We start from the raw sequence: 13,556 nt of genomic DNA, 5'->3' as shown, positions 1-13,556 counted from the left end.
AAGTTTTGGGCTCTGTGACAAAAACCCACACTTCTTGTAACTCCCCTCATCCCCAGACTAGTTTGTTTATCACTCTGATGACAAAGCAATTCATGTGTGTATCTTCCTCAAGAAGAACAAGTCCAAGTCATGTTACAAATCACCCAATAATTAATGTGAATTTTACACACTTCTCATACAAATGTTTCCAGGCCTGGTAGGAAGCACAGAGACATGATTTGCCTTCCTGTTCTTGTACACATGAAGTTTTACCACCTCCTCTGAGAAGTAATAGTGAAAACTGCAATTTATGGGGTAGAATATCTTATCTGCTTATAAAGACACCAAAGAAAAGAACTTTATCTTGCCTGAAAATATATACAGATCTTTCCTTAACATCTCAGTTTCTGCAGAAAATACCCCTTTTGACTATTCAGTGCACCAAACTCAGTGAGGTAAAGCACAGGGAAAGCTGACAGTGAGCAAAAGTAAAATGAGCTGAAGTTTCACTTAGAAACAAGGGCACAGGTCACTGAATGAATGCCTGTGGAAGAAACAATTTCTACATACAAGAGAGAAGATTGGAAAACAGTGAGGCAGACCATCTTGAATCAACAGATTCAGTGCAAGAATAACAAAACATCTGTCTTTTTTGAGAGGAAAGTTATCTTTTTCAACCTACAATAAGTCTATGGTTCCAAGTGTGCTGAGAAAGCTTTGCTGGTGTGCATCAATATATAGAATATGGTCAAAGCAGTTTGTGTGTAAACACAGCTACATCAGTGAATCACAATTTGTTCTAGTAAAGTAAAACTCTTCCCACACAGTTATTGTGAGGCAGTAGCTGATGTTACAGCCACTCTCCCAGTACCATTTATCCCAGTTTATACAGCTATATCTGTACATAGCCCATATGTTGCTTTAGCATCCCTGCTATTAACAGTGCACCCCTTGCATGCCACTTACAAATTGTTTCAGACCAACTTCTCACTTCCTCCCCTTTCCAGTGTGCTGACTTACATACAAAGCCATCAATCAGACAAACACAAAAGAAAAATGTATGTCTTCCTTGAAATTCCTGAAGTGCTTCAGCCTATATTCCCTGCTCTTCACAAAGCCCCAGCCCTCAGCAGCTTGCACTGCACCACACCAGCTGTGCCAGCAAATCCTCAAGCACCAAGACTTCCCATGTGACCAGGGATTTACCAAACACCACCACCCACCTGCAAAAGCCTCTCCATTGTATGCTAATATCCTTGCCTTTATAAAACATGAAGATAGAGCTTGGTCTCCTCCCTTTCTCTCTACCACGAGCTGCCAGGACCCAAGGCCCTCACTGAAGGGTGACAATTTATCTAGCAGGAAGGAAGCAGCATTACATTTAGTGATGCACAGGGGCTCCAGTAATCTGTCTTGTCTCTACCACAAAAATACCCACGGGCTTGGTTGCCCAAGAGCAAGGCTCTGTTTATCCGAGTAGTGCTTTTCCAGTTCTTCTCATCCACTTCAGATCAGTGCAATCCTGTCCAGCTCCTGCAAGTGAAAGCTCTCCAAGAGCTCTCCTAACCGAGTTATCTCCTTACCTGGCAAGTGTTTGTATTTTACTCAGCCTGACTAACAGCATATGATTCTACACTTCTCTAAGAGCAGCTTAGGATGAAGTGTAGGTGGTGTTTGCATACACTATGATACATTTTGATGGCCTTCCTGGGAGGCAGCTCATTTCAAATATTGACCAGAAAAATCTTCTTCATTATTTATGCGTTGTGAAAACCATCCAAACTTGGATCTTAAACTTAATGTCTAATAGGTGCAAGACTACCCAGTAAAAGATATATTAATATCATGATACTTACAAAAAGCAAAAGCAGAAGTGGAGTTATAACAATGCCCTGGAAGAAAGAAACAAAAACAGTCTGTTAGTCAGGGAAGCAGAAAAATCTTTACTTTTTCAGCTTAGTACGTGGAAATACACAAACATCATTTAACATCATAGAAATTAGGTAGCAAGCTCAACTTTGCTCTTCACTGAGCATGTTCTTTAATATCCATGAAGCAATCATTTTAAAAACTACACTCAGTACCAAGTACTTTTTACCTTTTTGCATCTAAGTCCCTCTGTTCTAAAATATACAGATATATATTCTGATATACAGAATATGGATCATTTATTTAAAAAAAAAAAACCATATTAAAGCTCTTCCCTCAGTGTGCTGTATCTTAACTTCACTAAGCAGCTTCTCTTTAGGGACAGGCTTGATCAAGTCCCATGGCACCCAGTCCCAGGTCCTCTTCTGAGCAGAAGCTGCCTCAACTGTGATGAATTAGGTGTCGTGACTGTGTAATGTAAGCAGATATTCCCCAAGGAAATGAGCTGAGATCTCAAAACTCATTTCACTTGATTAGACTTCATGTCTCACTGGTAGAAGGCAAGTCTTTCATCTAATTTAATCACACAGGACCACCTCAGCTTTCCACATCCCCCAGGCAGATGCAAGCAAAAAGATTTGTTGTCTTCACTGACAAGGAACAGGTTTAAAGCTGATGATTGGACAAAATAAAGGATTTTAAGTTTCATGAAAGCAAATCTTAGAATGAGTTGTTTGGGTTGGGAGTTAACATGACATGCATCACTTTCATAGCTGCAAACAGCAATTCCCCATCATCCTTCCATCTGACTTCAATATTTTATTATTGCTCAATAAAATGATTCCATCATTTAATGCATGCTAATTCATAGAGCTGGCTCAGAACTTCTCTAGGCCAGGACTATTCTTCATCCAGATAGGTCACAAGAACAACTAGCTTTTCAGCTACTCACAAACTTTATTAAAAAAATTGGACAAAGGTCCAAAACACACTCACATTTACCTGAAAGGGTGCTTATTTTATGTTTTATTTAGCTACAAGTGAAAAACAACTGAACAAAAAAACCCTGTTGTCCCCTACTTTTCACTTAACCTTGAGTAACATGGCTTTACTTCAATCTCATGGAAGAAAATATAAAGGAAAACCTGAAACAACTAGTTTTGTATTTGCTTTCTGGGTCCACAAAAAATCACAGATTCAGACTATCAGCCATAGAGAGTTCCTATTGTGTTCCTAAAACAAAATGCAACAAATAAATGCCACAAATTATAGCAGACAGGAAGGATCAAGGAGGCAACAGTTGAGCAACAGTTGAAGCCTCTGCAGAATTTAAAAACATATTTCAAAATAAATAATATATGCCGTATCTGACTGCCCCACAGCCCAAATATCCATAATAATTTATCTTTTTGCAAATGTCACAATTGAGATATATTATAAAAGACTGAAAAGAGAAGTAGAAGCAAGAAGAATTGCTTCAGGGAGTCACTCACTATTTACAGGAGGTTTAGACCAAAATGCAGATAACAGATATGAAGAAATATAGGTGTTCAAGTACAGCAGCTGGAGAGTAAGAAACAAAAGTTGGAGAAGGGAGGAGGCATCAAGGGCTGAACTGACACTTGCATCCAGCAGAATCTGTGAGGAAGAGCTGACTGCAAGATCTGTGTAATGCAGGGACAACATAGTCACTGCATCAGTGACCAAAACCCAGCTTTTAGGGGGGGCTGCTATTCTCGTATATATGTGTATATATATATATATACATGAGCCAGACCTTGCCCTTCTTCCCCTTTCCCCACTGACAGCTACACTGCACACCTCAAATGCTACCAGACATTACCAAGTGCCTGAGTGTTCCCTTAGCCTCCTCTAATTTTGGGATGGCAGAACACCACTGCAGCAGGGTTCCACCTCCAGCCTTTTGCACGAGTGAGGAGGAGCATGGATGGAGCAGGAAGTGATCTGAAAGCATCCCCTGCACTACTGAGCACAGAGTGCAGGGAGGAGAGCACAGTGCCAGCTTGAGAGCACAGCCAGCTCTCCTCTGAACCTGAACAAACTCATTGATTCAGCACCATTAGCTATTTCTTACGTGCTTCCTGCCTCAGCATGGTTTTATAAGTTAACAAAAAAAAAAAAAAAAGGCAAAGGTAAAAAACCACACCAAACCAAACCAACCCTTCTCTCCATCTTGTTGATAAATCAAGATTGTGTCCCTCCTCCTTAGGATGGAGCTGTGACTTGCTATTGAATTACTTCAGAAGCTTGCTGATATTAACACAGTGGGCAACAGTCACTGCTAATTCAAAGCCACAAAAGGAAACTGCACTTCTGTGACAGTAACACTTCTTGTAATTCTGTAAGTGGGGAGCAAGAGAATCCTCTTATACATCATAAAGAGATTCCTGAATGAGCATGCTGCAAATCTAGCATTCAAAAGGTCAATTTTAGCAATTTGTTATTAAATTTTGCTATTTAACCTGGTGATCTTAATAATCAGAAGTGGGTTTCCTGTTGCCTCACCACAGAAAGGATTTACAAGGTTGAACTTTTCCATTTGCAACACACACACGATTCCCTGGGAAGCTGAACAATTACCTGACAGAACAGACAAGTTCATATTAAAAAATAGATGCTGTTGCTGAATCAGAGTAATTTGATGTTAATGTTTTATTTTGATAAGGAGTGCCAGTTTGAAAAACCACAGGGTTTACATTAAAAACAAAATGTTTTTTTCCTTTAGTCAGTAGTGCAGTGGTGGCTGATGGTTTACAGGGGCAAGCAAAGCAGGATTTATTCAGGGAGGGAACCTCTGTTACCCAACCAACTGACGGAACTGCTGAAGAACAGACTTTGGGGATGTAAAGCCCATCTATAGGTTAACCTGGAAACACTGATGTGCTTTTATGAGCTGGAGCCCTTCTCTTCAGGTTCCTGCCCCAGATATGAAGAAGGGCTTACCCTACCATGGTGTAGGTATCTAACAAAAGGCATTACCTTTCCCTGCACACAGCACCTGCTTTGACACATTACCTCTTCATTAGGAACATGCTCCTCAATGTGCTCCTGAGCATTATGTGATGCATCTCAATTCATATCCACTAAAGAATAATAAATAGAGCACTTTGAGTCTAAAGCCTACTGACAGAAAATAACGGAGACAATTTACATTTTGAAGGTAAAGCCCAAAGTCTGATTCACTAAGAATAAAGAAAATGTGGAAGCAAACAGTTACTTCAGAGCCCAGCTCACTCTCCAGCATAGGCTTCACAAAGATGAGAATATTCTGACACTGACACTGTAGCTGCTTTCTAAGATTGCAACTGGCTGAGAAGCACAAAGGAAGCTAAAAATCAAAATAAAGATGGCCATTTCTAAGTCCACTGGACACTGAGACCATCAGAGAGGAAAATGGAACTAAATTTGACAATGCTTTTCCCTGCCTTGCTTTCCAGGCAAGTGCTGTCAAATACATAGTGTATGGAGATAAACAGATTGTAGATTAGCACTTCCAGCAAAAGCTGAGCATCTGCCCTTGAGAATGCAAGGTCATTACACAGTTTTAGCATCTTCAAAGTTCGGGTGGAGTGTTAGGCTTCCCAACTGCTGCCCACAATGGAGTCAAAGTTGTAAAGTGACTGCCGTTTGCTATCTGCAGAAAAACTTTCAAGAAATCCATTTACACCTCTGATGTGAAAGACTGACTGAATATATTTCAATGATTTTAGTGGAAAGGGCAGGAAAAAAATCTCAGCCTGACATGAGACACTGATACAACTTAGGAGTCTGAAGAGTCAGATACTTGGAAACATCTCCCCACAGTCAAGATCATGAAATGGATTTTATTCAAGAGAGTTTAAATACAGGTTTGTGTGTGCAAGCACCTACATAAACATACATGTAAACAGCAAGGATGTATTGGAGATCCATTTAATTGTTATTTGCTTTGATTAGATAAATTTGCTAAGAGATTTTCTATAGGTTTCATCCAGTACAACATTGCTGTAGAGCAGGTATTAAGAGGTGTTTATCCTCCAGAAGAATATATAAAATCAATACATGGAATTGGCTGCCAGGTCAGACAGGGAAGGGAAGCCACCTAATGAATTTGAAACTATGGTGGCAAATCATTAAGAATGAAATTATGCAAATAGGAAGAGGGAGGTGGGCACAGATCCAGAGGGACACATGGTAGAAGACAAGTAGGGATTATTGTAATGAGCCATGAAATACATGTGAACTTTCCTTAGTTTCCTTTACCCACAAATTTCCCATGCAATTTTTCATCATCCTTACAGGTCATCAGTACAAAACACATGTGGCAACTGCTAGTGAGAAAAGCCTTAACCAAAGTCATGTCTGATTTGCCTAAAGAACCAGGGCTGGAAAGGAAAAATGGGGTTTGTAATCAAGGCTCTGAACAAATGTGTATTTTCTGAAATCTATTACCTACTTGTGCTTAATGCTACAGAGGTTCCTGAATGCTTCATCAGAGCAGGACATGAAACAAGCAGAAGTGTAAGCAGTGTTACATGAAAACGTACAGGGCAGCATTTCCATGCTACTGATGGGGTAAGGTGTGAGAGAAAAGCTTTTCATCAGAAGACAAGCATAAATGAGAAATGAAACTCAGTCTTCTTCTGTGTACAGCAGTATTTCTCAAATTTAAGTATTTATTTCTAGAGTTGCTGACACTTTTAGGAAAAAAAATCAATCAAAATAAAGATGAGCTCAGTTGGATAGAATATGGAGTTAATAACATCAAAACCCCCCAGCCTGCACATGACACCTCACCACCCAACAAACAAATAAAAAAATTTTCCAAACACAAAACTGTAGTTTTTATGATTACAATGAGAGTGAAACTTTATGTCAAAATATGTGTTATTTCTATTTCTTATGTCTTTTTTTTTTCTTTGATTTTGTGTGTGGTTTCAAATTTTTTTCCTTTATTTCTAACAAGTTTGCAGACAACTTTATAATGTTTTACATTTTAAAAAGAGAACCCTGCCTCTAGAAAAGTGCTTCTAGGTCTGAATTAGGCATGCTTGTGAGCAACAGGACAGCTAATACTGAAGTTCTGACAGAATACAGATATTCTCCCAAAAAAAAAAAAAAATAACCACAAAAGAAAGAAGGTGGGTGCTTCTAAAGATGGAAAAGCTGATTGTTCAGTGTTTTCATTGACATGACAGAAATTGTGAAGAGCACAGCAGCACTCAGAGCCAAGTCTCAGTCTATTCAAATCAAGGAGCACAAGACTCCCACTACCCTCACCCCTCAGACTGGTCACAGCTCCACTTCACAGCATCACCCCTGAGTAAATACACTGTTTATTACTTGTGATGCCACATTATTCATCACCTCAAATAAACTGATTAAAAGTGTACTCCCATGTCATACTGCTTTGCAGTAATCTGAACTTTAGATAGTGCATACAGAATGATTCTGTCTGGTAAAAAATGGCTTTCACACACCAAAATCCTCAGCAATTCTTCTCCCTTTTTCCACCTGCCCCCACACAGCTTTAGAACTGTGCAGAGCCTCTTGACAGACACCACAGATCAAGGAAAAAAACCCTATGCTAAATATACACACTTGGTTCCAAACCAGAAGGGCAAAATCCACTAAAAGTCAGGCTGGGACCAGGCAAGTTCTTGTGAAACCACAAGTTTCAGGCACTGGATGCAGAAGTGGCATAGCAGAAGAGGGCCTGAGAACAGCTGCAGAGGCAACTGCCAATTTCACATATCTCAATTTTTAGGTACTAAGTCATTTGAGGATGAAGATTTCAAGTTTGGAACTGAAATTATTCCAAAAACATTTAATTGTCTTAGTATCTGGATCCAGTGGCTGCAGGAACCTCCTTGAGAGACTGTTTTTTAATGGGTTCTTTAAACAGCTTTTAATATTTGTAATTATGGCCATACAAGCTATGCTGTTCATGTGACTTAAAGATGGCAGCAGAGATAAATTTCTGTTGATTGAGATGCTGAAATTGATTTTCACAATAAAACATGTTTGCCCCCTGTTTCTAACTTTGTCCCCATGTAAATCACACAAATGTTCGAATTTATCTCTTGCAATCTCAGAGATTAAATTACAGCTTTCTCATATTCCTGTAATTTCAGTAATTCCCCAAGATGCAACTTGTGTCCCTGTGTTGCTCCCCCATGGACATCACAGAAGCTCCTGGTGTCAGATAATTACTTGCCTTTTGTTCTCAATTCAATTACTTTCAAAATAATTTCAAGTGTAAAACTCCTACTATACATCCCTCTTCTGTCAGCTACTCTAATGACATTGTTGGTTCTGAGAAGGCTTATACAACTGCAATTATTCAAAATAAAATATGTAATTAAGCTCTTTGTCTTGTTCTATATGAAATGACTATTCTGAAAGCTGGGGAGAACAAAGGCTTAAGAACTGAAGCTTTTTGGGATGCTTAATACATCCATTCTCCCCATAATAAATAAGAGGAAAATCTGAAAAGATATTGAAAAGAATATGAAGTAAAATTTTTTGTAAAATGATAAATATTGTACCCTACCAAGATTACAAACAACAATACAAAATTGAAAATACAATTCTATGTAACTCTAATTCAACAATAATTAGAAATAAACACTACAGCAATAGCTGTAACTCATCCAATTAGGCCAATATTAGATTTTAATAACAAAACTGTGAAATTAGAAGCACTATGTCAAAATGGCTTTTGATTTATCAGTGCGGGCAAAATAAACCAGATTTCATATCAACTCTGAGATTATGTAGAGGACTTTTTGAGTTATTCCAGACATTGTACCACCTTTGTTCTGTTCTATTAATCTAGTGCCCCCACTTGTGGAAATGGACATTAATTTGAGAAAAAAAAATAGAATGATGAGGTGATATTAAAAACCTTACCAGCATAAGATAACAGTAGAAATCAAAAGCATTTCCAGTATTTATTAATAATTACTATTTGCAGATGTTTCTCTTGCCTACATTTTATACAAGCATGAAAAAAGGGAATCAAAAGGAATGTGAGCAGCCAGAGTTCAGTTCTTTCAACAAAACAGATCAGAGAAACAAGAAATGCCATGATCTGAACTACCAGCAGTAACACCACCACCCTTGTGACAGATGAAGTGTAAAGAATAAAACCAAAAGGAAAGAGCGTTTTTTTCAGTAAGGTTGAGGGGGGAGTTTCTGGTATCAGATTGAGTGTTAAGCCAAGAATAAGAAAAGAGTATTTTAGAAAGGTGAAACTAGAGAGAAGGCCAGTTTGCCTGGCTTTCCCAGCAGAGGGCATCTTAAACACATTAGAAATGTGTTTCTTACACAGCCACAGAATAGTTCAGAACACAGCATTGAGGACCCTGAAGTTTTCAAGCAACCAGGAAAACTTCTTGGTGCTTTGCAGGTGATAGAGGATAATATCTGGAATGATGCACAAAATACAACTCAAGTCTCAATCAGGGGTGGAAATGACCACTTCCATCAAATGGCCTGAAAGCACCAGTGAGGGGGGAGCTGGCTGGCAGGGTGTTGAATAGCTTCTACAACAGGTGGGATCCTGGGTGCTGCTTCTGGCCACACTTTGCAAGGGCTGCAACCTCTCTGCAGCAGCTCCACAGCTCTGTGTGTGACCAGGGAGCTTCCAGTGGGCCTTTGCTCACATTTCTGGAACAGGATCCAGCCATATCCACCACACTTGTAACACCTCCTGCAATTTGTTCTTGCCTCTCTCTTGTGCAATGCATTTAACTCAGCTGTCTTGTTGCTATCTTCAGTGAGTTCAAGGATACTGGTGAGCCTGCTGGAGCTACATTTTCCTCTTCCCATTTCCTCTTCAGTTGCTTTTGTTGACCAGCACTCCTGGCCTCAGGACTTTATTCCTCTCCTTTACTTTCCACCTCAATGGAGCCTTTTAAAATTTCATCCTATGCATATATTTTTCCTAATTCCAGCTGATTAAACCCCTGCCTGTTCCTACTCAAATAAATTTCACAGGGGGTGCCAGCAGAGAACAAGATCACTAAGGTTCTGTATGTCAGGATAGGGGTTTGTACACTGGCATTAAGTGACCCTTAGTTACAGGAGACATAAAAGTGAGAAAGGAACTTTTCAATCATCCACACCCTTACTCTTTTCAGAGTGACCCCCTTGTCCTTGCAAAAATCACTTGGACACTGTAATCCTGTAATTTCTACCACTGCAAGCAGGTTCCACACCATATGAGCATGATCTCAGTGGGACTGAGGAGGAAAGGCACAGAGCTTGTAGGATTAGGGGGTCTGTAGCTCTAAGCACAGCCCTTCCTTGAAAAAGGGTTTAAGATATAATAAAGATACACCAAACCTAATGACATGTGTTGGGGTGTACTTTAATTGCAAAGTATATTAGTGCAGTGTTAAGGATGCACCACTATTTCTCCTTTGTTTTGTACAGAGAAAATAAAATTGCAGTAGAAGTAGCAAACATGTTTCACAAGAAAAGGTAATTTTGGACCAAGTTTTTAAGTCTGTTTGCTTAAAGAAGAAAGTTGAAAGGAATCTAAATTTCCCCTGTATTTGGATCTATGCCAAGTCACAGGCAAATCTTAATTTCAATTACTAAGAAGCCATTCCCAGCAAAGCATGCCAGCCTAAGCACCTGTGCTCCCACAAAGCCATGTGGCACTAGGACAGGATGGCACTAGATGGTGCTGTGGGACCTTCCAGGGAAAACAATCTCCTCATAAAACAGAAGTTATTGTATTGTTCAATTTGCCAGAGAGTTGATTCTGTATTTTGAGACACATTGAGGAGCACTAAGTCCCAACAAAAGAAACCAGAGCCACAGAAATGGAAGGAAGACACTGAGTAAACATTCTGCTTTGAGTGACACTGCTTTTTGGGGTAGCTAAGTGCCACTCTTCCACTGGAAGGCTTCTTGCCTCTCCTTCCCAAAGGAAAAGGATGCAGTTTTTATGCTCTATTCCAGCCTTGCTTTAAAGGGTTCTACATGTAAAACAGAAATGTAACAGTCCCAAGTCACAGCTCTAACAGGCAAAGTCCTCACAAGACGATCACTCTTTGGGACTGGACCTCACCATCCTTTAAAGACACCATTTTATTCCAGTCAACATTTAAAAAGTTATTTTGACATAATAAGCTTTGAATCAATGAAACTTTGAATGAACTAATCTGTGCATTTACTTTGCCTGCCATGATGATCAGTTGTTTAAAAAAACCCAGAAGCATAAAGGAATGATTATAGAAACCTGAGAGAAAAGCTATGGCAAATTCTAGAAAAATGAGCAGTTTTAAGCAGTTATCAAAATTGATTCTACTTATTTCTTTCTTTTATTACTTATAGCTTTTCAGGTAATTGAAAACTATTCAAGTAGAACATGTTCTGTATAAAGACACCACCAACAAAGCACATTTTGTTAACATAAACATTATGTTTAAATAAACTCTGATCTCCTTCATTCTTCTTCAAGCCAAGAAGCTCAAAGAGTGCAAGTATAAACACTGTAAAAACCTTCCTTGACACATGCAAGAAAATAAAACTTTATATAATGGGCAGGAATGTTGCTCCAATAAAAGCCCATAAGGGTTAATTATGCATCAGTAATAGTAAAACACTTCCTTAGCACTGCAAAGGTCTCTTGGTGACCTGCTATTCAGAAACACCACCTATAACTCATCACTAAAGTGCTGGCATAATTCTCCACTGCCCCAAAACACGGGTTTTATCTGCATTACCCATGAAATGAGATACTATGTATCTCACCCCAAATCAAACCAACAGCATAGTTTGTCTGTAATTATTGCTATGAATTAGATAGGCTACATTGGCTTTACCAGAAAAAATGTCTCATCAGCCAACACGCTACTTGCACTCTGTAAGGTGAGAAATGCCCTCCAAATCCCCCAGGATCCTTCAAGATCATTCCCAAGTCTGCTGGAAAGTTAAGCTATTATCAATTAGTTTGAGAGCAAGCTCACTCATACATTCCCTTTTTTATCTTTAGTCAAAGTGCCCTGAATTGTTTTAATAAAATGTATGACAAAGCTCATTTAATCTGTTTGCACTGTTATTCTCAGGTAGGATTTCCACTCAGCACTGACTATTTCCAAGGCCAAACCCAACCCAAATGCACAGAAGCCCATGCATAGACACAAACCCCAAACCCAGCCCCCAGTATGGTAATCTATATTGCTTGTGTTCTGTGCTGCTGTCTGGCCCCAAGTCATCAATAATGAATAGAAATGTACAGCTACAGCAGTAGCCTGTGTCATGGGCTTGTCAGGGATTTTTGAAAAGGAACAAAAACACAGGTCTGCCATTTGATTGTGTCTTCTTCTGCAAATGCAGGAAGGGCAAAGCAAAGTGGTATTTAAAAAGGGATAATATGATTAACCCTTTTTGTATGAAATGAACAGTTTTCCTCAGCCATATGGATTAGAAAATCACTTACTTCCAATGCAACCAGTATTCTCCTAGGCCTGAGAATTCAACAATAATGTTGATTCTGAGCCCAGGGAGGAAAGGTTTTTTCTATTTTAAGATAATGAGCACATATTCAAGAGGAGTCAAATACCACAGTTTACATAGAGGGAGAAAGAATTTCTTTTCTTAGGAATCCAGCAAGTTCAGAACAAAATAAATTTTGTTCTTGAAGAAGAAACTTAAATCATGCAAACACATATACACACAGTCAGTGAAATCAATGGTATTATTAAAAAATATACAGATCCTCATGAATAGGCTAGAAAACATGAAGGAAAAAGAAAGGTGGTACTTGTATTTATTATTTCTTTTCAAATGTTCCCAAATACATTTCTACAGACATTATGACTGTGTTCTTACAGGAGTGATTATCTCACATTTTCCAAACAGAACACACCAGCTGGTACACTACCAACCCACCCCCTGGGGAGGGTGGGTGCCAGACTACAAAATGTCTACAGGACACACACAAACTAAACTGATTGAAAACCCAGCAGTAAACCCAAACATTTCTTGCTATCTACATCTGCATAAATTCCAGATAAAGTCCTGCATTAGTATATTTAGTTAATAGAAACATTAACTTCTATAGTAGATGGATACATATTCTCCACTTGGAAGACTCAACTGAAGATCCACCCTTGTCTTCAAATAACCTGGAACTAGACAAATTGAGGTAATTTATATAAGAAATCAAACTATATAAACATGAACTTCCAACCTGGCATCAAATGCAAGACATCTCAATTCAGATTACATTGCCAGGCCTCCTTTTCTAGAAGCCAGTAACAAGAAAAAGCACATGCTTTAAACACAACTGAGGAAAATCTTCAGAAAGCAGCAATCAATAATACAATTTAAACAGGCTGCTCTGGGTTCTGACCCAATGTTATCTTGTGATAACTGTTTTTATGGCTAGAGTGGGATGTTACAGTATTCAGCTGAGCTCAAGTATGCATAAATCGCTGAATGTTCATTCATGGGTTGAATATGTTATTAATGAGTGTGAGTAAGGAAAAAGGACCATAAACCACCTTTCTGTGGCAGATAATAAAATAACTGCCTCAAAACCATAAGTGCACACTCCAGCACACTAAGGTTAAAAAAACCCCCAAACCACAGAAATATTATTCTGTTTAAACTAACTGATTAAATTAAGATAATTTGCTTACAAAAGAAATTTTATCCTATTTAAAGAATTCTAAAATTATTTCATAGCA

General features: G+C 38.8%; 1 protein-coding gene across 1 annotated transcript in view; it reads right to left on the bottom strand.

Annotated features, from left to right (window-relative positions):
* Nucleotides 1–13,556, bottom strand: part of SLC10A7 (solute carrier family 10 member 7) — a 139,764-nt gene that overhangs the window by 45,836 nt on the left and 80,372 nt on the right. The window contains exon 6 of the mRNA XM_071431486.1: nucleotides 1,836–1,871. Coding sequence (XP_071287587.1) covers nucleotides 1,836–1,871 — 36 coding nt within the window. The remainder of the gene's footprint in view (nucleotides 1–1,835; nucleotides 1,872–13,556) is intronic.

Source organism: Agelaius tricolor, unplaced genomic scaffold, assembly GCF_023055355.1.
Source record: "Agelaius tricolor isolate 1412-34295 unplaced genomic scaffold, bAgeTri1.0.p SCAF_8, whole genome shotgun sequence".
Classification (NCBI taxonomy): domain Eukaryota; kingdom Metazoa; phylum Chordata; class Aves; order Passeriformes; family Icteridae; genus Agelaius; species Agelaius tricolor.
This window is presented reverse-complemented; position numbering and strand designations above follow the sequence as displayed.